Source organism: Coregonus clupeaformis, chromosome 6 (genome assembly GCF_020615455.1).
Source record: "Coregonus clupeaformis isolate EN_2021a chromosome 6, ASM2061545v1, whole genome shotgun sequence".
NCBI classification, from domain to species: domain Eukaryota; kingdom Metazoa; phylum Chordata; class Actinopteri; order Salmoniformes; family Salmonidae; genus Coregonus; species Coregonus clupeaformis.
In genome coordinates this window covers 24014529-24039982 of record NC_059197.1, presented here as the reverse complement: position 1 = coordinate 24039982, position 25454 = coordinate 24014529, and the positions used below count along the sequence as shown (strand labels likewise).

The 25454-nt window shown below is 43.7% G+C and overlaps 1 protein-coding gene across 5 annotated transcripts; it reads left to right on the top strand.

Moving 5' to 3' along the window:
- Window positions 1–773: 773 nt before the first annotated feature.
- Window positions 774–25186, top strand: LOC121568035 (clathrin heavy chain 1). Of its 5 annotated transcripts, XM_041878574.2 has the most exons (33): window positions 778–1211; window positions 2122–2329; window positions 2777–2779; window positions 6777–7045; window positions 7342–7503; window positions 7637–7750; window positions 7874–8047; window positions 10390–10587; window positions 10769–10969; window positions 11227–11379; window positions 11525–11647; window positions 11850–11987; window positions 12155–12319; window positions 12513–12693; window positions 12840–13003; window positions 13146–13271; window positions 13396–13538; window positions 13774–14008; window positions 14124–14246; window positions 14467–14612; window positions 14772–14955; window positions 15104–15296; window positions 16030–16187; window positions 16307–16579; window positions 16746–16913; window positions 17111–17260; window positions 17449–17580; window positions 17703–17813; window positions 17942–18112; window positions 18316–18537; window positions 19380–19400; window positions 23651–23726; window positions 23904–25186. In XM_041878574.2, exons 1-33 carry the CDS (start codon window positions 1170–1172, stop codon window positions 24038–24040), a joined length of 5064 nt encoding a protein of 1687 aa, XP_041734508.1. In that variant the 5' UTR covers window positions 778–1169; the 3' UTR covers window positions 24041–25186. The 5 variants fall into 5 exon arrangements, with proteins under 5 accessions (XP_041734511.1, XP_041734508.1, XP_041734509.1 ...); XM_041878577.2 differs by lacking the exons at window positions 23651–23726; window positions 23904–25186 and adding an exon at window positions 23529–23631 and having other exon boundaries at window positions 774–1211; XM_041878575.2 differs by lacking the exon at window positions 2777–2779.
- The last annotated feature ends 268 nt before the right edge of the window (window positions 25187–25454 follow it).

The window sequence follows — 25454 nt, the reverse complement described above, 5'->3', positions numbered from 1 at the left end:
AACATTTTGAATAGGAAAGAATGTATGTATTAATGTTGATACTGTATTTCAATATTACTCATCAGCATAGGGGTTGGGGATTTAGGAATGTTTCTCTGGTTGATGTTCCTTCCAGAGTACAGGATCAAACCGTTTTTGCTGTTAAAGTGGGATGCTTGGGACAACTCAACTAAAACGTTTAGGTAAGGGTTATGGTCAGGGTTAGATCTATGGTTAGGGTAGGATCCCACTTAGCATCTTCTGGGGTCAAATGGTAGGCTATGCACAAAATTATACAATGATTCAGAGACAGGACATGCATGGGACAGTACTACAGGACAGTAGCATGCATGATAGAACAGCACCTATGAGTTTAGAATTTATTTAATGACTAAAATCAGTCATTCTAGAGCTGAGACCCTGTGACAGACACGATATTGAAACATATGAACATCATCATGCAGAGGGGACATATGCACTTTCAAAATCAACTGCCTGTCTGAAGCGTGATTAATCCGGAACTGAATGTAAAAGGGTGAATGTGTGGCAAAAATGTGAACTCAATTTCAAATAAGTGTCAAGTGTTTGGCCTCTACATTAAGGTGTGTTTTAGACCGTTCCGTGTCAAAGGCAAAGTTGAAATCACAGGTGGAACGATCATTTTGGTATGTCCTCTCCCAGCTGTTACCGGATTGAGAACGTTCTGACAAAGATGGTGGCTAAATAAAGATGTCTTACTCAGGCAGTTTACCTTTGGGGAAAAAATGTCACAATTCCGGTTTGCTTAAGGGGTGGCTCTCAATGCGATAGCAGCTGGGTCTTGTCGGCTTAGTTCATTGACCGTTTATGAACAAAATAATTAGGGAGTGGGCTGTCTCGCTTCCGTCTCTGATTGTGAGCTGTTTCCGCCGCCATTGCAGGTTTGGACTGAGATCAGTGCTTAAGCCACTGCCATCCATTCAGGCAGTGGAGAAAACGCACAAACATCCGGCGGCTACACTTGACATAAGATTTTGGAATCACGACTAAGATAATATTTCAAATAACACCTTGATTTGACGTAAATATTACTTGTCTGACTAAGATTTACGAATCGGGAAGTCGTAGCTAGCACAAAGTGCTAACCTAGCCAGTTACTGTAGCTGCTTAGCTAGAATTTCAGGACTCCGTAGAAGCAAAGGATAACCGCAATGGCTCAAATACTACCTATCCGATTCCAGGAGCACCTGCAGGTATGAAAACAATATAGTTAAATACTAGTCGTGACCAGGGAGCGTAGCTATCGCACTAACGTTACACACCTCCAGATCTTTCTCGGCTGCTTGACGATTGTCGCTAACTAGTTAGCTAAGATAACTGTAGCTAGCAGTCCAACACCCGCAACGAAATGAATGACCTCTCCTCCCCCGTTGTCATGTTATGCTAACTAGCTAGCGAAAAGACTACCACAGTGACAGTCAGCTAGCTAGTTAACTTTCTAGGGTTGCCATCAAACGTAACGTTAACAAACTGCTTTCGTATGATAGATACTATTTTTATTTTTATTGGCCTGCTAACTCAAACAGATGTCATGTTAAGTAATGGCTAGTTACTTAACTAGATAGATAATGTTTCTTCGTAACAGTCCATTCAATAACAGCCAGATGCATGTTGCTATGTCTGCTAGTCAGTCTGACACTGATCTTAGATTACCTTGACACTTCATTCAAGTAACGCAGGTGTTCAGTAAGCTAAATTGGCTTAATTAACAGACAGTTGTTCTATGGTCAAAACAACATAGCTAGCTAGCTAACGTTACCTAGCTAGTTAGTATTATTTAATTTGATGTAGCTAGCTATACCGCCATAAGATGATAAAAGGGTAATGCGTTTCAGTCTTTACAAATGGCTAACTACATCCCGAATCATCATCAACATAAAATCATAATCAATGAACCTGTGCATGGGCCTTAAAGCCAGTTAGCCCACTGAACTAAAGCGTAGGCATTAGTTCCAGGACAGGAGCCAACACGTTTTCAGGTCTCAGACAAGATTACTCTCTCATTATGCAAGTGTAGTTCACCAAACCACCTCTGCAACACAGTCATACAAACAATTGTTTTTTCAATAAATCATTCTAACAATGTAATTCCATTTCCTTTAGCTCCAGAACCTGGGGATCAATCCAGCTAACATTGGATTCAGCACCCTTACTATGGAGTCTGATAAGTTTATCTGTATAAGAGAGAAAGTGGGCGAGCAGGCACAGGTGGTCATCATTGATATGGCCGACCCCAACACTCCCATCCGTAGGCCCATCTCTGCAGATAGCGCCATCATGAACCCTGCTAGCAAAGTTATTGCCCTCAAAGGTAAGGACTTCCACTGACCCCAACAGCCTGACCTGTTTCCTTTGACTCAACTAATATGTACAGAGGCTGTGTTTTTAACAACTGAATTCACCCAAACTAAGTGGTTAACTACAACTTTATTGACTGCTGTAGACCATCATTTCCCTGTGTGTTGCTGTCCTAATATAAAAGGCAATTTGTGTACATTTGTGTTTGTCAGCAAGTTATTGATCTAGACCTGTCACATTCTGCTTTGCGTGTTAATGACCATATACAGGCCTGTATAATTTATATTTTGTTGTTAAAATCTGCAGTAACATTTCTTGTAATTTGCTATTTATAGTCTACATTTGAAACACTTGAACCCCTTTGTACACTGATAAAATTGTCATACTATCATGAATGCTTTGTCTATTTTTGCTTGTTTTTGCTCTTTTCGTTTCTTAATGCTTTCTTATATGTTTGCAGACGGTGAGTTGGATTTTTATATATCATGAGTTGTGGAAGTTGTAATCATGTTTGCACTGTGTTGGAATGTCTGCCCAGTACTGTATATGTTATGTTTACATAGGAAGGAGTGTTTGAAAGTAGAATGGATGCACAAGGGGTTGATTAAAAAACAGCAGGATATAGGATAAATGGCAAACAGAATATGGAAATACAAGGAAGTTCATCAAGACCTCAAGGGTTAAGGAAACAAATACCTGAGTGGCGCAGTGGTCTAAGGCACTGCATCGCAGTGCTAACTGTGCCACTAGAGATCCTGGTTCGAATCCAGGCTCTGTCGCAGCCGGCCGCGACCGGGAGACTCATGGGCGGCGCACAATTGGCCCAGCGTCGTCCAGGGTAGGGGAGGGAATGGCCGGCAGGGATGTAGCTCAGTTGATAGAGCATGGCGTTTGCAACGCCAGGGTTGTGGGTTCGATTCCCACGGGGGGCCAGTATAAAAAAAAAAAAAAATTATTCACTAACTGTAAGTCGCTCTGGATAAGAGCGTCTGCTAAATGACTAAAATGTAAATGTAAAATGTAAAAACTTCTGTGAGTATGCCATGTGCCAATGTGCACCTTTATGTCGACAAGTCCCCCTTATTGCACACTACTGTCTCAATGGCCTAGAGATCGAGGCTATTGCACAGGCTGAGATGGTGAAACATTCCTCTGAAGCAAGATCCTTGTGATAACTTTTGATAATTTATTATTCATGCCCCTATTATGACTAAATCCAGTTTGAGAGCTGGTCTTGGCCTATAGGCCGAAGTAGTCATGGTTTGCATGATTTTGTCAGTGCATCCTTGACTGCAGTGTAAGAAACTTGCATTCAGAGAACACATTTATTGCAGATCCTACAGGAAAATCAGACTACAGGAAAATCAGATATGCAATGCAATATTTATTTCAATACTAGACTATGGTAGCCAAATTCCTTTGTAGATTTGTGATAATAATAATAATAATAATAATATGCCATTTAGCAGACGCTTTTATCCAAAGCGACTTACAGTCATGCGTGCATAAATGTTTTTGTGTACGGGTGGTCCCGGGGATCGAACCCACTACCTTGGCGTTACAAGCGCCGTGCTCTACCAGCTGAGCTATAGAGGACCACCCGTACACAAAAAAATTGTGATGATTAATTAATGTTGAATTGACACCCCCACCCCTGTGTATTGGTCTTTATGTAGCATAGAATGTATTCTATTTGAATTGTTTACTTGTCAGGCAAGATAAGTGATAGAATATTTGTTTTGCTCTGTGATTTGTAGTCCAAGTGTATAGCATTACACAACAGGACATGTAGGCCTATAGACTTAGGCTGTGCTTTTCAGTGGTGAAATTTGAAAACTATAGCTGGTTCATCATAGGCTACAGCCACAAGAAATGAATGAATAGGAAACTCTTTCATTGCTCCAATAATAAGCCAGAGTGGCGCAGTGGTCTAAGGCACTGCATCGCAGTGCTAGCTGTGCCACTAGAGATCCTGGTTCGTATCCAGGCTCTGTCGTAGCCGGCCACGACCGGGAGACTCATGGGGCGGCGCACAATTGGCCCAGCGTCGTCCAGGGTAGGGGAGGGAATGGCCGGCAGGGATGTAGCTCAGTTGGTAGAGCATGGCGTTTGCAACGCCAGGGTTGTGGGTTCGATTCCCACGGGGGGCCAGTATGAAAAAATAAATAATAATAATAATGTATGCACTCACTAACTGTAAGTCGTTCTGGATAAGAGCGTCTGCTAAATGACTAAAATGTAAAATGTAATTGGAAAGCCTGAAATGGAATTGGTGTCAGTCAGTGGATCCCAGGACACTTCTTGTACCTCATCACATCTGTTTGTGTTTTGTGGTCTTGCGTTAATCTGCATTCAGACCCAACCCAAACTCCCTCATTCATCTCAGGATTAATATTGGGTTAGGAATCCTGTAGAGCTGCTTGAACTCCAGATTCACACACCTGAAGTTCACTTATGACGAGGCAGATACAATGTTAGGACTTGAATAGAAGGGCCTTATACAGTGCCTTCATAAAGTATTCATACCACTTGGCTTTTGTTGTTAGTTGTTAAAGCCTGAATTCAAATTTAATCAATTTGATTTTTTTTCTCACCCATCAACACACACTACCCCATAATGACAGTGAAAACATGTTTTTAGAAATGCTTGCAAATTGATTGAAAATAAAATACAGAAATATCTCATTTACATAAGTATTCACACCCCTTTGCTATGACACTCCAAATTGAGTTCAGGTGCATCCAATTTCCTTTGATCAGCCTTGAAATGTCACTACAACTTGAATTTAGGCAAATTCAATTGTTTTGAAATGATTTAGAAAGAAACACACCTGTCTATATGAGGTCCCACAGTTGACAGTGCATGTCATTGCAGAAACTATTCCATGAAGTCCAAGAAACTGTCTGTAGATCTCTGAGATAGAATTGTGATGAGGCAAATATCTGGGGAAGGGTATAACACAATTTCTAGAGTGTTTTAAAGTTTCTAAGAGCACAGTGGTCTCCATCGTTGGGAAATGGAAAAACATATGGAACTACCCAGACTCTGCCTAGAGCTGGCCGTTTGACCAAACTGAACAACCGGGCAAGAAGGACCTTGGTCAGGGAGGTGACCAAGATCCCAGTGACCACTCTGACAGAACTACAGAGTTCCTTGGCTGAGATGGGAGAAGTTGCCAGAAGGACAACAGTCTCTACAGCACTTCACCAATCTGGGCTTTAAGGGAGCGCGGCCAGATGGAAGCCACTCCTGAGAAAAACGCACATGACCTCACGCCTGGAGTTTGCAAAAAGGCATGTGAAAGACAGAGCATACGGCACAAGATTCTGTGGTCTAATGAGATTTTTTTCCTCTGGCCTGAATGCAGAGCGCTATGTCTGGAGAAAACCAGGCACAGCTCATCACCCATCTAACACTATCCCTACCTGAAGCATGGTGGTGCAGCATCATGCTATGGGAATGCTTTTCAGCGGCAGGGACTGGGAGACTGGTAAAGAGGGAGCAATGAATGGAGCCCAATACAGGCAAGTCACTGATGAGAACCTGCTTCAGAGTACAAACAACTTTAGACTGGTGACAAGATGTATGTTCCAACAGGACAATGACACCAAGCATACGACCAAAGCAACGCTGGAATGGCTTCAGAACAATAATGTGAAAGGCCTTGAGTGGCCCAGTCAATGCCCAGACTTGAATCCCATTGAAAATCTGTGGATAGACTTGAAGATTGCTCTTCACTGCTACTCCCCATCTAACTTAACAGAACTTGAGAAAATCTGCAAGGAAGAATGGGAGAAAATCCCAAAATCCAGATGTGCAAAGCTGATAGACATACCCAAGACAACTCAAAGCTGTAATTGCCGCCAAAGGTGCTTCTACAAAGTATTGACTCAGGAGTGTGAATACTTATGTAAAAGAGAGTTTTCTGTATTTCATTTTCAATAAATTTGCAACATTTCAAAAAACATGTTTTCACTTCGTTATTATGGGGTATTGTGTGTAAATGGTTGATAAATCTATTTAACCCGTTTTGAGTTCAGGTTGTAACACAACAAAATGTTGGAATAAGTCAAGGGGTATGAACTTTCTGAAGGCACTTGTTTGTAAGTTAGTTGTCAATTCACCCAGTCACTAGAGGTTGCTGCTTATTAGCCTCATCTGGATTGGTCATGTCTTTTGCCTTTTTGTATTGAATCTTTTCATAAATGAATGCAGATCTTACCATGTTATTGGTTGTCCGTTGTGGTCTTGCTTTCTACATTGCAAGTGCTGTTTTGTATGTTCATTTGGTGGTACTCGCACCGAACCATGACTACCAATATTTCTAAATCAAGTAGAATTTGGTATTACAGTATTTTCATTTCCCATATAGTCTGATGTTTGTGTGTGGGGATTATAAATTGACATTAGTGGCGATACAGTGCTAGATCATCATATCTTTTTCTGTGTGAATTTTCAGCCGCCAAAACCCTCCAGATCTTCAACATTGAGATGAAGAGCAAGATGAAGGCTCACACCATGACTGATGACGTCACTTTCTGGAAGTGGATCTCCCTCAACACAGTAGCACTGGTCACAGACAACGCCGTCTACCATTGGAGCATGGAGGGAGACTCCCAGCCAGTCAAAATCTTTGACCGACACTCCAGCCTTGCAGGCTGTCAAATCATCAACTACCGCACCGACGCCAAACAGAAATGGCTGCTTCTCATTGGGATTTCAGCACAGGTACTGAAATAGAAGTATTATAATGTATTTCTGGTTGACGCTAGCTGTAATCCACTGAAAAGTGACTTGCATTTTTATTTTTTAAATCAGTTGGTCATAGAAGTTCATCCGTGTGAGTGTCCACACTGTAATGTACAGCAATACGCTGACCCGATAGAGGCCTATTGCTTGTTTTTTGGCTGTATTAAAACTTGAACAGCATCATGAATGTTCTGCCCTGATAAGGCTTATTGTACCACTGGAAAAGACTGCTGTAGCACAAGCTCTTATACAGTATGTCTATTCCTTCATTTCAGCAAAATCGTGTGGTGGGAGCCATGCAGCTGTACTCTGTGGACAGGAAGGTGTCCCAGCCCATTGAGGGCCATGCTGCCGGCTTTGCCCAGTTCAAAATGGAGGGTAACACAGAAGAATCCACACTGTTCTGCTTCGCTGTCCGAGGGCAAGCTGGAGGAAAGGTAGGACTCTCTGCTCAGCATGGACATGGAATAGTCAGGAAGGGCTGTAATTGAATGGGAAAAGAAAAATGGAAGAAGAAGACCAGGAGATGTTGTTGTTGTTTTTCCTCTGAATATGTTTTTCCTTTTCTAGTTACACATAATTGAAGTGGGGACCCCACCAACAGGCAATCAGCCATTTCCAAAAAAGGCAGTGGATGTGTTCTTCCCTCCTGAGGCCCAGAATGACTTCCCTGTAGCCATGCAGGTACTGGAACCACTTCACAGTAGATGGACAAGCACTCAAACCTGTTCCATACAGACATGCAGGCCCTCAGCATTAATACCCGTTATGACACAGGTACTGAAGCCTTGTCTATCTGTCCTCTAGATCAGCTCTAAGCAGGATGTTGTCTTTCTCATCACCAAATATGGCTACATCCACCTGTATGACCTGGAGACTGGCACCTGCATCTACATGAACAGGATCAGTGGGGAGACCATCTTTGTTACAGCCCCACATGAACCAACCGCTGGCATCATTGGAGTCAACAGGAAAGGACAGGTAAGTCTCCACTGGGTAGCCGGGAGTAAAGGGGAGTTTTTTAGTCCTTTTATCAGGAGTAACCAGATACCAGTGGGCTGATCAATGAGTTTCCTGTCCAAAACACACAGAGCCATTAAATATTCAGGAGGATGGAAAGCTGATCCATGTCTGTAGAGCCCACTGCTCCAGCTCTCCTCCTCAGAAATCACAAATACTGTATACTGTACCTGTGTGATGATGCCTTGAGAGTCCCATTTACTAAACAGGGTGTGTGTTTGTGTGGCAGTGTGCTTTTGTCTCTTAAGAAGTATGATTGACATGTGCGTGTCACTTGGTGAACTTTGCTGAGGGAAGCCTTGTATATAACTGCTCTAACGGTGCCTCCAGCAGAGAGCAACATGTGAAACTCACTCACTCTCATATACAAACACACACACACTCACTCTCATACAGTCATGGCCAAAATTGTTGGCACCCCTGAAATTTTTCCAGAAAATGAAGTATTTCTCACAGAAAAGTATTGAAATTACACATGTTTTGCTATGCACATGTTTATTTCCTTTGTGTGTATTGGAATAACACAAAAAAAACAGGAAAAAAGCAAATTTGACATAATTTCACACAAAACTCAAAAAATGGGCCGGACAAAATGATTGGCACCCTTAACTTAATATTTAGTTGCACACCCTTTGGAAAAAATAACTGAAATCAGTCGCTTCCTATAACCATCAATAAGCTTCTTACACCTCTCACCCGGAATTTTGGACCACTCTTCTTTTGCAAACTGCTCCAGGTCTCTCATATTGGATGGGTGCCTTTTCCCAACAGCAATTTTAAGATCTCTCCACAGGTGTTCAATGGGATTAAGATCTGGACTCATTGCTGGCCACTTCAGAACTCTCCAGCGCTTTGTTGCCATCCATTTCTGGGTGCTTTTTGAAGTATGTTTGGGGTCATTGTCCTGCTGGAAGACCCATGATCTCGGACGCAAACCCAGCTTTCTGACACTGGGCCCTACATTGCGACCCAAAATCCTTTGGTAATCCTCAGATTTCATGATGCCTTGCACACAGTCAAGGCACCCAGTGCCAGAGGCAGCAAAACAACCCCAAAACATCTTTGAACCTCCACCATATTTGACTGTAGGTACTGTGTTCTTTTCTTTGAAGGCTTCATTACATTTTCGGTAAACAGTAGAACGATGTGCTTTACCAAAAAGCTCTATCTTGGTCTCATCTGTCCATAAGACGTTCTCCCAGAAGGAATTTGGCTTACTCATGTACATTTTGGCAAACTGTAGTCTTGCTTTTTTATGTCTCTGTGTCAGCAGTGGGGTCCCCCTGGGTCTCCTGCCATAGCGTTTCATTTCATTCAAATTTCGACGTATAGTTCGCGCTGACACTGATGCACCCTGAGCCTGCAGGACAGCTTGAATTTCTTTGGAACTTGTTTGGGGCTGCTTATCCACCATCCGGACTATCCTGCGTTGCAACCTTTCATCAATTTTTCTCTTCCGTCCACGTCCAGGGAGATTAGCTACAGTGCCATGGGTTGCAAACTTCTTGATCATGTTGCGCACTGTGGACAAAGGAACATCTAGATCTCTGGAGATGGACTTGTAACCTTGAGATTGTTGATATTTTTCCACAATTTTGGTTCTCAAGTCCTCAGACAGTTCTCTTTTCCTCTTTCTGTTCTCCATGCTTAGTGTGGCACACACAGAAACACAATGCAAAGACTGAGTCAACTTCTCTCCTTTTTATCTGCTTTCAGGTGTGATTTTTAGATTGCCCACACCTGTTACTTGCCCCAGGTGAGTTTAAAGGAGCATCACATGCTTGGAACAAACTTATTTATCCACAATTTTGAAAGGGTGCCAATAACTTTGTCCGGCCCATTTTTTTAGTTTTGTGTGAAATTATGTCAAATTTGCTTTTTTCCTGTTTTTTTTTGTGTTATTCCAATACACACAAAGGAAATAAACATGTGCATAGCAAAACATGTGTAATTTCAATACTTTTCTGTGAGAAATACTTCATTTTCTGGAAAAATTTCAGGGGTGCCAACAATTTTGGCCATGACTGTATATATACACACACACACTGCTCCATGGGGATGGCTGTCTGTGTACTTCAGGAATCTGACAAGCCTAATTCACAAATGCCATTCTCTAGTCTAGCAGCAAATTATTTTTACACATTCAATTAAATTCTGAATAAATATGTGAGTTTAACAAAGGAATGATTTACCAATTTTGTTACAATTGTCTGTACATATAAACTAATGTAATATTACACATATTCATGTCTGTATAGGAGTGGAGACTCTAACCCTGTCTGTGTGTTAATGTGTTTGTCCAGGTGTTGTCGGTGTGTGTGGAGGAGGAGAACATCATCCCCTACATCACCAACGTGCTCCAGAACCCAGACCTGGCCCTGCGCATGGCCGTGCGCAACAACCTGGCCGGGGCCGAGGAGCTGTTCGCCCGCAAGTTCAACACCCTGTTCGCTGCAGGGAACTACTCCGAGGCTGCCAAGGTGGCCGCCAACGCTCCCAAGGTACTGCCAATGCACCAAAACGCCCAAACGATGACAGAATCATGATCTGGTAACTGTTTTGTGGATGATATTTCAGCTGCAAAACACATTTCTGTCCTGTGGATAATGTTTTTTCCTACTACTGTCTTCTATCCATCATATAATCACACTTTTTAAAAGTAAAAACTGTCCTCCTCTCCAGGGTATCCTGCGTACCCCAGACACCATCCGTAAGTTCCAGAGCGTGCCGGCCCAGCCGGGCCAGACCTCTCCCCTGCTGCAGTACTTTGGCATCCTGCTGGACCAGGGCCAGCTCAACAAGTTTGAGTCTCTGGAGCTGTGCAGGCCCGTCTTACAGCAGGGACGCAAGCAGCTGCTGGAGAAATGGCTCAAAGAGGACAAGGAAAGGAAACCATAGTTAATATAATAAACTGATACTATAGCTATGTTCGTTGTTACGTTTGGATGTTCAACATTGAGCTTTACAGTTTTATGTTCCAATTATGTGTTGCTCAACATATAGCACTGCTCTGGTCAAATATCCCTGTAACTATTGGGCTGGTTAGAACTTGGTTAGAAACAGTGTTGGTTAGGAATTTACAGCTTGTAGCGTGTTGTGAATTGTCTCAATGAATGAACATCGCATGTATTTTTCTACAGCTGGAGTGTTCAGAGGAGCTGGGGGACCTGGTGAAGTCAGTGGACCCCACTCTGGCCCTCAGCGTCTACCTTAGGGCCAACGTGCCCAACAAAGTAATTCAGTGCTTCGCTGAGACCGGACAGTTCCAGAAAATTGTCCTCTATGCCAAAAAGGTTAGTGGTGTTGTTTCTATTCTTATCTACTAGTCCTTTCCAATATAACATTTGACTTGACACAAAATGGAATTCTGTAACATGGTCAAATTAGATTGTGTTAAATTTTGAACTATACGATGTGTTTTCCGTATTTCTCCTCTAGGTGGGTTACACCCCAGACTGGATGTTCCTGCTGAGGAACGTGATGAGAATCAGTCCAGAACAAGGTCTGCAATTCTCCCAGATGCTGGTGCAGGACGAGGAGCCGCTGGCTGACATCACACAGGTCAGAGGGCAAAGGGCCAAACGTCTTCACCACCTCAACCCTTCATTTATCGTCCTATTTCCCTTATGTTTACATTTTCTGAAGGAAAAAAACCTGGTTCAGTGCTGCGCTGTAAGGTGTCTGTATCAGATGATGGCTGTATACAGTAACATTAATAATGTGTGGTAGCTGATATATTGTGTCTGTCTGTCTCCCTGTTCAGATTGTTGACGTGTTTATGGAGTATAACCTGATCCAGCAGTGTACCTCCTTCCTCCTGGACGCCCTGAAGAACAACAGGCCTGCTGAGGGGCCTCTGCAGACACGCCTGCTGGAGATGAACCTGGTCCATGCCCCACAGGTACACACACACATCACATCCCATACTCACACAACACTTACACAGCAATTTTATGTTTTTTTATTTTTTTTTATTTAACATCGTCATAAGTGTCACTCTTATTTTCCTGTCTTCCACTGACTCGTGGACTCGATTTTAAATTAATGTATGATGTTTTTCCTCTTCAGGTGGCCGATGCCATCCTGGGCAACCAGATGTTCACTCACTACGACCGTGCCCACGTTGCCCAGCTGTGTGAGAAGGCTGGCCTGCTGCAGAGGGCACTGGAGCACTACACCGACCTGTACGACATCAAACGGGCCGTGGTGCACACACACCTGCTCAACCCTGAGGTATAGGACACTACCTAACACCCAATCACACACTGCATGGAATAGAATGTCCTTGACCAGAATGTTCATAGTCTTGGAGAGCAGTGTGTGTGTGTTTTGTGTTTTGCTCTTAAGAAACATAACCTTTATTGACTAATGTGTGCATCTTCTGTCTGTGCACTGACTCTGGATGTGTATTGACTCTGTCCTTCAGTGGCTGGTGAACTTCTTTGGCTCCCTGTCAGTGGAGGACTCTCTGGAGTGTCTTCGGGCCATGCTGTCGGCCAACATCCGTCAGAACCTGCAAATCTGTGTCCAGGTGGCCTCCAAGTACCACGAGCAGCTCTCCACCAACTCCCTCACAGAGCTCTTTGAATCCTTCAAGAGCTTTGAAGGTAAGCAGACCATACACCTAATGCAAACCACCTAGTCTTGTCCTCACCTGCATGGAACATGGTCATGACTGTCTCAACAACCACATAGTTGTTCTTCCTACCTCTCTATCTGTATAGGGACTAAGTTCTGTCTCTGTTCATTCCAGGTCTGTTCTACTTCCTGGGTTCCATCGTTAACTTCAGCCAGGACCCAGAGGTCCACTTCAAGTACATCCAGGCCGCCTGTAAGACGGGACAGATCAAAGAGGTGGAGAGGATCTGCAGAGAGAGCAACTGCTACGACCCCGAACGAGTCAAGAACTTCCTCAAGGTAAGGGAGAAACGGAGGCATACTATAACATGACATCACAGTTCAGCTTACTTCAGTCTTTATTTGTTCAATTACCCTGAAAGCCAGGTCTGGCTGTTAGTTTGATTCTGTGAGCTGATATGAATCTTTCCTCTCTTCACAGGAAGCTAAGCTGACTGATCAGCTCCCCCTGATCATCGTGTGTGACCGCTTCGACTTTGTCCACGACCTGGTCCTCTACTTGTACCGCAACACCCTGCAGAAATACATTGAGATCTATGTGCAGAAGGTACACAACCTCCTATTAACCTGCGTAGAACTTTACAGCTTTGTTATACACACTGAATTAAAGGGTCACTACCAGTGTACGATATGTTAATTTTCTGTAACTAAAATATATATGTGTGTATCAGGTGAACCCCAGCCGTCTGCCGGTGGTGATTGGAGGGCTGCTGGATGTGGACTGTGCTGAGGATGTGATTAAGAACCTGATCCTGGTGGTGAAAGGACAGTTCTCCACTGATGAACTGGTGGCTGAAGTAGAGAAGAGGAACAGGTAAGGAGCATGGGGACAGGGAGAAGGTCTCAGCCCAGACTGGCTTTATATTAAAGTGGCCTGTCTTGCGAAGACTTGTTTTTGTCCCCAACTGCAGCAGTAGTGCATTTAATTGTGACATTACTTCTGAAAGAGAAAGTAGGATGAAGTGGTGCTGTTTGACCCAGGTAAAAGTGGAAATATATCGAGTTTATGAGCGCTGAAACTTGAAGATGTATCTGTGTGTTGTCTCCAGACTGAAGCTGCTCCTGCCCTGGCTGGAGGCCCGTATCCACGATGGCTGTGAGGAGCCAGCTACCCACAATGCCCTGGCCAAGATCTACATCGACAGCAACAACAACCCAGAGCGCTTCCTGCGTGAGAACACCTTCTACGACAGCCGCGTGGTGGGCAAGTACTGTGAGAAGAGGGACCCCCACCTGGCCTGCGTGGCCTACGAGAGAGGACAGTGTGACCAGGAGCTCATTAATGTGAGTGGGGAAATAAGAAATACATTTGAACTTGACTAGTACATTGAAATGGTAATTTAGCAGTGTTTGCATATGTTTTGCCTCAAATACTGATCATCTTACATTTCCTGTATAGGTGTGCAATGAGAACTCTCTGTTCAAGAGTCTGTCTCGCTACCTGGTTCGCCGTAAAGACCCTGAGCTGTGGGCTAGCGTGCTGCTGGAGAGTAACCCGTTCAGAAGACCCCTCATCGACCAGGTATGGGCCTCTTCCTGCCTGTTAGAAACGCAAACATCATCCTCACTAAAGCCATTGTCCCAACCTCTGCCGCGATGTCCCACCTACACTTTGCTCGTATTTCTCATGATGGTTAAATTGTTATTTGTGACCCATTTTGGCTCCAAGTTTGCAGAATGGTGGCTGTATTTCCTCCATTCTGGAGTAATGAATGTTAATTATGTGTCTATCTTTCATCCAGGTTGTTCAGACTGCCCTGTCTGAGACCCAGGACCCAGAGGAGGTGTCAGTCACAGTCAAGGCCTTCATGACTGCAGACCTCCCCAACGAACTCATTGAGCTGCTGGAGAAGATCGTTCTGGATAACTCAGTCTTCAGTGAACACAGGTACTAGGGCTACTGCAGCTCTGCTACCTGTGCTCACTGGCAGACTGAGCTGTCCATTGTGTGTCTGCTCTTTCAATACCAGGAAGGTTTGGAACGTTAAACTTGTTTGTTGTTTTACTTTGTCAATGCTGAGCAGAGTTCATCTGTGTTTTTATTCAGAAACCTTCAGAACCTGCTGATCCTGACAGCCATCAAGGCGGACCGTACCCGTGTGATGGAGTACATCAACCGCCTGGACAACTACGACGCCCCCGACATCGCTAACATTGCCATCAGCAATGAGCTCTTCGAGGAGGCCTTCGCCATCTTCAGGAAGTTTGACGTTAACACCTCTGCCGTGCAGGTCAGTGGTTGAGTCTTTTGCTCTGGGAAATGGAACGTTGACCAAAAGGTTGCTGGTTCAATTCACATTGTGGGCAATGCTACTGTTCTGCCAGAATTCTACAGATGAAGAGGTGAACTTGACTAAAGTTATTTCTGTATGTTTTTAGGTTCTGATTGAGCACATTGGGAACCTGGACCGGGCCTATGAGTTTGCTGAGCGCTGCAATGAGCCTCCAGTGTGGAGCCAGCTGGCCAAGGCTCAGCTCCAGAAGGGTCTGGTGAAGGAGGCCATCGACTCCTACATCAAGGCTGACGACCCCTCTGCCTACATGGAGGTGGGTCAGGCTGCAGCTCAGAGCGGTAAGAGGCAACATATTTCCACGTAATGTCCAGCATATGACCAACATTAGGGTTTTTCAATGTAGGCTTACCATTGGAGGTGAAGGTATTCACATGCTGTATCCAATTTGGAGGAAAAGTAGTCTGAGTACCAGTCTCTGTAACATTCCACTCCTTGTGTCATATGCCAAAGAGACTGGCCTTTCTGCAATCTCAAAGTTCAAAATGCAGCTGGATTTCCGGCGAAGTTGCTCATTGGTTGTAGGAAATCATTCATATTTCCCATGACAACATGTGGAGCCTCGAAATTAGAATTTAAAACAGTCAAAAACAAACATTTAACTGATAGCTAGGCAAGTTTTATTTTGAGGCTTAAAATCAAAGCTAAGATGTTTTGTGGTTGGAATTGCAGTATGTATTTAGTTTGAGAATTTAGATGTGAGCTAGCAACTTTTGACCAACTGGTTTAGTCTGGACAAACAAAATGGTTGCCGAGCAACCGGACACCAAAACAATCTGTTGAGAGAGAAAAAAAGTGATAGTTCCAATATTTGCATAAGGATAGCAGTGAGGTTTATTGAATCACAATCAAATCCTGATTCAAATTATAGAATGTTCAGAATTGAAGAAATACCAGTCTCTGGCAAATGACAGAGTACAAGGAGTGGAATGTAATAGCTGAACAGAGATGGCAACCAGGCTAGGGGAAAAGGGCTTAGTGAAGTGAATAGAAATGTTCCCGTACTATCCTCAGGTAACTGGGAGGACCTGGTGAAGTTCCTTCAGATGGCCCGTAAGAAGTCCCGTGAGTCCTATGTGGAGACAGAGCTCATCTTCGCCCTGGCCAAGACCAACCGCCTGGCTGAACTGGAGGAGTTCATTAATGGACCCAACAACGCCCACATCCAACAGGTACGCTCCAAACACGATATACACACACCGGCACACACACATGTTTACCTGACACATCCTTCTCCATCACTGCTGACCAGTATCATACCTTTTATTTATTAAGTCTTTCTCTATTCCAGGTGGGTGACAGGTGTTATGATGAGAGGATGTATGACGCGGCCAAGCTGCTCTACAACAACGTGTCCAACTTCGGGCGGCTAGCGTCCACCCTGGTCCACCTGGGCGAGTACCAGGCTGCCGTGGATGGAGCCCGCAAGGCCAACAGCACCCGCACCTGGAAAGAGGTGTGCTTTGCCTGTGTGGATGGGAACGAGTTTCGCCTGGCCCAGATGTGTGGCCTGCACATCGTTGTCCATGCTGATGAACTGGAGGAGCTCATCAACTACTACCAGGTAAGGCCCATTTGGTTCAATTAATAACAATATTCACTCTCCTAGCAATGGCCTTACCCAGGCAAGAGTTTTTAACCCAATCATACCATAGCATGTGATAAATGTGTTTTTAATGGTCCTGTGTTGATTGAAGATGCCATGGTTGTGTTTGGCTGTTTGTCCCTAGGACCGTGCTTACTTTGAGGAGCTGATCACCATGCTGGAGGCAGCCCTGGGCCTGGAGCGGGCTCACATGGGCATGTTCACCGAGCTGGCCATCCTCTACTCTAAGTTCAAACCCCAGAAGATGAGGGAGCACCTGGAGCTCTTCTGGTCCAGAGTCAACATTCCAAAGGTAAGAGGGAGAGGAAGAACGCTGCCATATAGATGCCTATATGCAAGGAGGTTTATATGCAGAATTATCTGCGTAGTCTTCCTATTTTGATATTTGTTCATATGTTATTTGAATGCGGCAATGTGTGTGTGATTCAGGGAATGTATCTTAGTGTGCTGTTTGGGGGGGGTGAAGATAATGTTAATGTGTGTCTGCAGGTCCTGAGGGCTGCAGAGCAGGCCCACCTGTGGGCGGAACTGGTCTTCCTCTATGACAAGTATGAGGAGTTTGACAACGCCATCATCACCATGATGAGCCACCCCTCAGACGCCTGGAAGGAGGGACAGTTCAAAGACATTGTCACCAAGGTAACTGACTGACTGCAACAACACGCAAGCTCAGCAGTGACTGGATGTCATGTTTTAGATTTGCAAACATTTCGTGTTCGTCACTCAAGGTTAAGATGTACTCCTTGGTCATTGTATTAGACCAAGTATTTGTCACTGAATAGAAATCCACATCCTGCAGCTGAATGTATGATGCTTTGTCGTTCCAGGTGGCCAATGTGGAGTTATACTACAAGGCTATCCAGTTCTACCTGGAGTTCAAACCATTGTTACTGAACGACCTGCTCATAGTGCTGTCACCACGACTCGACCACACCCGCGCAGTCAACTTCTTCATGAAGGTAATGGGACGCTACTCTGTCCGTAGTTGATAGCTTCCAATCTATCTTGTATGTCAATATTTGGCATTCAGAACGACCTGCTTGACTGTCCACTGACTGAACTTTTCTCTGTCCACCTCCAGACCAAGCAGCTGTCACTGGTCAAGCCGTATCTGCGATCAGTGCAGAACCACAACAACAAGGGTGTCAACGAAGCACTTAACAACCTCTTCATCACGGAGGAAGACTATGCGGTACTAAGATATTTTAACATACGCTTTGTTTTGCATACAGTGGAGAAAATAAACTGTGAACACTGAAATGACCATTTGTGAAAAAGAAATGACTTTCTCTCTTGTTGTTATTCCTCTGTCCTGTCCAGGCCCTGCGTGCCTCCATAGACGCCTACGATAACTTTGACAACATCACCCTGGCCCAGGGCCTGGAGAAGCATGAGCTGATTGAGTTCAGGAGGATCGCTGCCTACCTCTTCAAAGGCAACAACCGCTGGAAGCAGAGCGTGGAACTCTGCAAGAAGGACAAACTCTACAAGGTCCAGCTTCTCCTCAACTTTATATCAAATCATATTTAGTCTACAGACCAGTGACCATCAGCTCATACAGATGCCCATGCTGCTGCTGTTTTTGTAAAATGTGTGGGTCATAACATTGCTTTTAGATATGTCACTGTCTGAATTCTCTCCCCTTGTGTCTCCCCTGTTTTGATGTGTATATCTGTGGTGTTTTTTGTGTGTAGGACGCCATGCAGTACGCATCTGAGTCGAAAGACGTCGAGCTGGCTGAGGAGTTGTTGGCGTGGTTCCTGGAGGAGGACAAGAAGGAGTGCTTTGCCGCCTGCCTCTTCACCTGCTACGACCTGCTGAGACCTGACGTGGTGCTGGAGACGGCCTGGAGGCACAACATCATGGACTTCTCCATGCCCTACTTCATCCAGGTCATGAGGGAGTACCTCTCCAAGGTGGGTTAAGTTGGCCACGACTCGGATGGCAGTTCAACCCATAGGGTATTTTATACAGAGTCTGGTAAGGGTTTTTTAGTGCTTAGGCTATCAGTGTCTCCAGTGAAAAGTAGATACTGTTAACATGGTGATGCAATTTGAGGTCACCTTCTTTTAGGATATTTTAAACGACCACAACTTCAGCCGATCGCATCCTGTTCTGTTTATCTCGATCATGTTACTGGTAATCATGTGTTCCTTTTTGATTTGGGTTTTCATCTCTGCTACTTTTCCATACAAATGTTAACGTCAGGAGATTCATACTGCTTAGTATTCTCCATGCCATATGTATTTGTCATATGGCAAGAAATACCAGAAATATCACTTCTTGTGATAAAACAACATGGTAGTATAGGCTATAGTCTACTGGGATCTAGGACAAACAGAACAACATGGTAGTATAGGCTATAGTCTACTGGGATCTAGGACAAACAGAACAACATGGTAGTATAGGCTATAGTCTACTGGGATCTAGGACAAACAGAACAAATTAGACCGCAAAGTAAACCAATTGTACAAAATTATGCATGTTGTATTATGCTTACTATAATTATATTTTTGAAACAAGTCTGCTGATATAAAATATCTATTTGTTTGGTGAATATTGTAATTCTAAATTAAAAGTACCACATCAACAATTTCACTAGAGCTTGCATTTGTATCAGAAGGGGCTTATTTCTACCTCTCACTGTGATGTGTCTTCTGTTTTCCCTGTTGATCTGATGATTCTACATTTGTTCTCTCTGTTGGGGGAGAGTTTCAGTTTGTTTTTCTTCTTAAGTTGCCTCTGAATTCCCTTTCAGGTTGATGCGATTAAGGAAAAGGTGAAAACCCAATCAATTTCCAGTGATTCTTTTTGACCCCCTGTAGTCTGTAGTTCGGAGGAGTGAAACTAGAGGAAACTGCATGAGTCTGTCCCCTCCCCATGTCACTGCTGCTTCTGAGTCCACACCTTGACTAGATAGCCCACCCAGAGTCGTCTGGAGTGGGGCTCTCCCACCCTGCCTCTGGGGAGCTGCTGGGAATGCTGGGGTTTGGAATGGCTCTATTAGCTATTGTTCTTTGTTCCAGGGTTGAATCAGTGACTGACCAATCAGGATTCAGGAACTCATTCACCCCAGCAACACCCAAACAGACGGATGTTTAGTTCCATTCCATTGTGGCTGTCCACATAAACCAGCAAACTCAGTAACTGTCCAGGAGCAGTGAAGGAGTGCTCTACTCTGGATAACCTACTGTAGTCAGACAATCCTCTCCCTTAGAACTGTAGATACTAATGGAAAACTACCACTGTCTGTAATATCACTGAGCTGCATTCTGCTGTTGGCTTGAGTCTGTGAGAATCTGTACCACTTGCCATTTAGTGGTCAACCTTTGTAGGGTAATGGGGTTTGATTTGTACTGAAATTAATGTTAAAACAGCCCTGGGACCACATTGAATTGTTCAATGTTGTCCTTATAGTGAAGGTATGTAGCCTCATATTTGGGCTATGCACAGCTGTAGACTGCTGTAAAGTGGGAGTATAGAACATACTCTTTATGGAAATTGATGAAGTGACAATTTTTTCAGAGTTCCTTCTTATGTAACTGTTTACGGAATTAACTCTCAAAGTAAATATCCTCAACAAATTGTAACATGTATATAGATGTTTTTTTGTATGTTATTATAATTGTGTTCCTTTTATTTGTTATTACCGTATTTTCCGCACTATAAGGCGCACCGGAGTATAAGCCGCAGCAGCTAAATTGAATGATGTGTACATATATAAGCCGCACTGGACTATAAGCCGCAGGTGTTTTAATGTTTAATTACCATATGTAAGGGTTCGTGCACAGAGGGGATTGTCGGGAAAGAGATGGCTGCTTGAAAACTTCCTTTGCACAAACTGTCTCGCTCTCGTAATGTCTGTCTGTCTTGCTCTCGTTCGGTCTCTCGTTCTGTCTCTCGTACCACTCTCGGTTCCACTTTTACTTTTGCGCGCTACCTGTCTCACTCTTTTCCGGCCTCCAGCTTTTCCTGCTGGAGCCCGCCGCTTAAAGGTGGGGGGCGCGGACCGGTCATAGAGCCTATAGAGTTAAAGTTGGTGGACTGTAACCTGTAAAATCCATAGATTTAGGAGGTCTTCTAGTGGCCGTTAGCTGTAAAAATCCATAGATTAGCCGCACCGTTATATAAGCCGCAGGGTCGAAAAATTGGGAAAAAGGCGCGGCTTATAGTCCGAAAATTACGGTAGTTGCACTGTAGTTTCTTTGCTATTCCAGAACTGTAAAGTGTGGTCTCTTCAATGACAAGCAGGGTACTGTGTGTGGAAAGCGTGTAACGTATTTGTAGTGTTCAGGGCAAGCATGTGTTTACCCCTCCATAGCATTAGCAGCACTTTGGACAGGCTAGGAGACATCGTTGTTGGCTGTGCCTGCTTCTGGACGCCTTGACTGGCCGTACAAACCATCCCTCCATCCTCTCACTCCCTCCACTGTGGCTCTCTGCCTCTCTCATGCACTCTTCTAAACAGAGAAATGAACCTTACTGCTGCTTCAGCATGTCTCTTTCCCCTTCAATGAACCAACAGCCTGTTTACCTGTATCTTAAAACAACGTATTGACTCTGTTTTGCCAGACAGCAAGTATGTAGAGAACTGAACCCTACGTTGTGATCTGACAGGAGAGAAGTAAATTCATAGATGACTTATCATGGTTTTGTTGAAGTGATATTGTGAATTTTCAGGATGCATAGGTTGTGTATTTCACTTACAGTGGGTAAAAAAAAGTATTTAGTCAGCCACGAATTGTGCAAGTTCTCCCACTTAAAAAGATGAGAGAGGCCTGTAATTTTCATCATAGGTACACATCAACTATGACAGACAAATTGAGAGAAAAAAATTCCAGAAAATCACATTGTAGGATTTTTAATGAATTTATTTTTTATTATGGTGGAAAATAAGTATTTGGTCACCTACAAACAAGCAAGATTTCTGGCTCTCACAGACCTGTAACTTCTTCTTTAAGAGGCTCCTCTGTCCTCCACTCGTTACCTGTATTAATGGCACCTGTTTGAACTTGTTATCAGTATAAAAGACACCTGTCCACAACCTCAAACAGTCACACTCCAAACTCCACTATGGCCAAGACCAAAGAGCTGTCAAAGGACACCAGAAACAAAATTGTAGACCTGCACCAGGCTGGGAAGACTGAATCTGCAATAGGTAAGCAGCTTTGTTTGAAGAAATCAACTGTGGGAGCAATTATTAGGAAATGGAAGACATACAAACCACTGATAATCTCCCTCGATCTGGGGCTCCACGCAAGATCTCACCCCGTGGGGTCAAAATGATTACAAGAACGGTGAGCAAAAATCCCAGAACCACACAGGGGGACCTAGTGAATGACCTGCAGAGAGCTGGGACCAAAGTAACAAAGCCTACCATCAGTAACACACTACGCCGCCAGGGACTCAAATCCTGCAGTGCCAGACGTGTCCCCCTGCTTAAGCCAGTACATGTCCAGGCCCGTCTGAAGTTTGCTAGAGTGCATTTGGATGATCCAGAAGAGGATTGGGAGAATGTCATATGGTCAGATGAAACCAAAATATAACTTTTTGGTAAAAACTCAACTCGTCGTGTTTGGAGGACAAAGAATGCTGAGTTGCATCCAAAGAACACCATACCTACTGTGAAGCATGGGGTGGAAACATCATGCTTTGGGGCTGTTTTTTCTGCAAAGGGACCAGGACGACTGATCCGTGTAAAGGAAAGAATGAATGGGGCCATGTATCGTGAGATTTTGAGTGAAAACCTCCTTCCATCAGCAAGGGCATTGAAGATGAAACGTGGCTGGGTCTTTCAGCATGACAATGATCCCAAACACACCGCCCGGGCAACGAAGGAGTGGCTTCGTAAGAAGCATTTCAAGGTCCTGGAGTGGCCTAGCCAGTCTCCAGATCTCAACCCCATAGAAAATCTTTGGAGGGAGTTGAAAGTCCGTGTTGCCCAGCGACAGCCCCAAAACATCACTGCTCTAGAGGAGATCTGCATGGAGGAATGGGCCAAAATACCAGCAACAGTGTGTGAAAACCTTGTGAAGACTTACAGAAAATGTTTGATCTGTGTCAATGCCAACAAAGGGTATATAACAAAGTATTGAGAAACTTTTGTTATTGACCAAATACTTATTTTCCACCTTAATTTGCAAATAAATTCATTAAAAATCCTACAATGTGATTTTCTGGATTTTTTTTCTTCTCATTTTGTCTGTCATAGTTGACGTGTACCTATGATGAAAATGTACAGGCCTCTCTCATCTTTTTAAGTGGGAGAACTTGCACAATTGGTGGCTGACTAAATACTTTTTTTCCCCACTGTATATTCAAGATGCTGCTTGCTTGATCCTGTGAATTATCAGTCTTGTCTTTTACAATTCCTGCTCTGAGATGCTTAACAACTAATCAAGAGGACCGACATGATAAAGATGTGCCATATTTGCTGGTTGACAATTTAATATAAATATAATCTTTCCGTTTAGAGCATTTTTATTATTGTGGTTTCCAGTTGATTCATTGTATCTGTTTGTTGTACTTTATGGCAGGGAATGTTTATTGTTAGTGTTAGCATTGTGGTAGTGCTTGTAATCCCTGGTAGTTCAGTTTCTGTGATGTTGGCCCATATTAGAGCTGTTGAAATGGGTTTGGTTCTCTACATACAGTCCAAACACATGGAAATAGATGCATCTAGTGGCTGGATGGTGGGACCATTATACATGTTTTGTTTAGGCCTAGCTGTGTGTATCTAATCTGAAATTAGACTCATTTACAACCCTAATGCTGGTCAAGCTTGGTAGCTAGTAACACCAGTAGCCACTAGTGACAGTGCCTGACTAAAAAACCCTCCCACACCCGTAGCATGGCCTGCCTCTTGCGGCCTGTTTTAATCTTGACTTTATTCGTCTCTGCCTGTCAGGAATGGTCCCATCGGCCAGCCAGTGAAATAACCCAGAGGTCAGTTATAAGGGCGTCTCATTAGAGCTCCCCTTGCTGGTTGTGTCTGTGGTTAACATGCTCACCTCTCTGCCTGCCTCTCAGGTCGACAAGCTTGATGCCTCCGAGTCTCTAAGGAAACAGGAGGAGCAGAACACAGAGTCCCAGCCCATTGTTTATGGTACGACGACCTGACCTCTACATAACCCTGCCCCTCTATTGGTTGAATATGTTAAAATTGAGCTTATTATGCTTTGCTTTGTAGTTTTAGCACATAGGCAATGTTAACCCTTTAGAGTGTTTGTGTTAGTAGTTTTGTCATGATCTCATGCTAGTGTCCTCCGTGTTTGTGTTGCAGGCACGCCCCAGCTCATGCTCACTTCAGGCCCTGGTCAGGCCGTGCCCTCCCAGCCTGGCTACGGAGGTTACGGCTACCCAGCAGCACCCGCCGGTTATGGCCAGCCTCCCCAGCCTGGCTTTGGCTACGGCATGTGAACGCCCACCACCCCCGACCCCTGAGTCACCTGTTTGTCTCTCCTTGTGTTCCTCACCAACTTACCATGCTCTTCTATTCACAGAATAAACATCAAGCAAACCTGCGTTCATTAAATTATTTTTATTCTGCTCTCCCTTAACTGCAATGAATGACTTTTTATTTGTATTGTTTTGAACAGAAATTTGACCATTTTCTCTTCACATTCCATATTTATGACTACTGAACATTTACTATAATGATGATTTTTGTGTGTGATGTTTTTTTAATGGGTTTATGTTATGTAAGTGGACTTTAGAAAGAAGCAAGTAACCTTTTGAAGTAGTTTGGGCATCTGATTTGCACTGTCGTGAGAAGGAACTAATAGAAACTCTTAATTTTGATGTGCTGAACAGCTTACATTGTCTGTCTGTATAATGCATTTCATTATTGTATATTCTGAAAAAAGGTTACATATAATATTTGAACATATATTGCCACTACAATGGCTATAGCTAGCAACACTAAGTAACAATAGTATATTCTGCACAGGCGTGTAGCTTTATGGAGTTTTAAATGCATAGATGTATGTATCTGAGTGTGAGTGTATGTTTGTGATCTAATGATCTAAATAAGAATTTTAATCCCCCTCGCCCAATACTGGCTCTCCAGTCAACCCCAGTAGATGTTAGTCCTCCTTTGTTGGCTCCGTGTGTTTTAATCTAGGTGACCTTCTGTTGTGCTGTGTACAGTGCTTGTGTGTGAGACTGTGTCCGTGTATGTGCAGGGGGATCGAAGGCTGACTTCAGACCTGTACGTGTGTATTTACTCACCACCCTCTTTGTGCTGAGGTCTGTGTATGCCAGGTGTTGTGGTGTTGTAGGTCACCATATTTTTGTGTGTACATAAGAACGATCGTTTAAAAAAGTGGAGATCGGGCTCGTCCTCCTCCACAGCCCTGTCCCGTTTGGTTCGGTCAGTGCGATTGGCTCTGAGAACTGGAGGACAGGTCTGTGCTCCTTTGGTGTCCTAATGTCAACTTGTTTAGATCAGTAACACTCCTGTAGGTTATGTATTTCGATGGTTATTATGACGAATTAGATCTCAGTACTACAGCATACAGTTCTTTGTCAAGAATGGTCTGAAATAAAAGCCTGTATTTACCTCGATGTATTCCCAAAGTGCTTTTGAGCTGTGTGTGTAAAGTGTCATCCTAATCTCTGAACATAACTTTCTATTATCATGCATATTAACAATACAACATTGCCATATAGAGGAAATTATATCCTGTAGCTAAAGGAATCTTGGGTCCTGTATGACTGGAATCTGTTAGGCACAGTCCAATTATTTTATCCTACAAAAAAGACATGGCATAACAGAATTTGCATTTTCACATCACATTTAAGTCAAATAATCAATTTTTATTTTTACTTCAAT

Excerpts from the sequence above, each read along its gene's own strand:
- LOC121568035 (XM_041878574.2), top strand. The coding sequence starts at position 1,170 with ATGGCTCAAATACTACCTATCCGATTCCAGGAGCACCTGCAG. Across the intron at positions 12,694-12,839 it reads ATCCTTCAAGAGCTTTGAAG|GTCTGTTCTACTTCCTGGGT; the intron begins GTAAGCAGACCA and ends TGTTCATTCCAG. Across the intron at positions 13,539-13,773 it reads GAAGTAGAGAAGAGGAACAG|ACTGAAGCTGCTCCTGCCCT; the intron begins GTAAGGAGCATG and ends TGTTGTCTCCAG.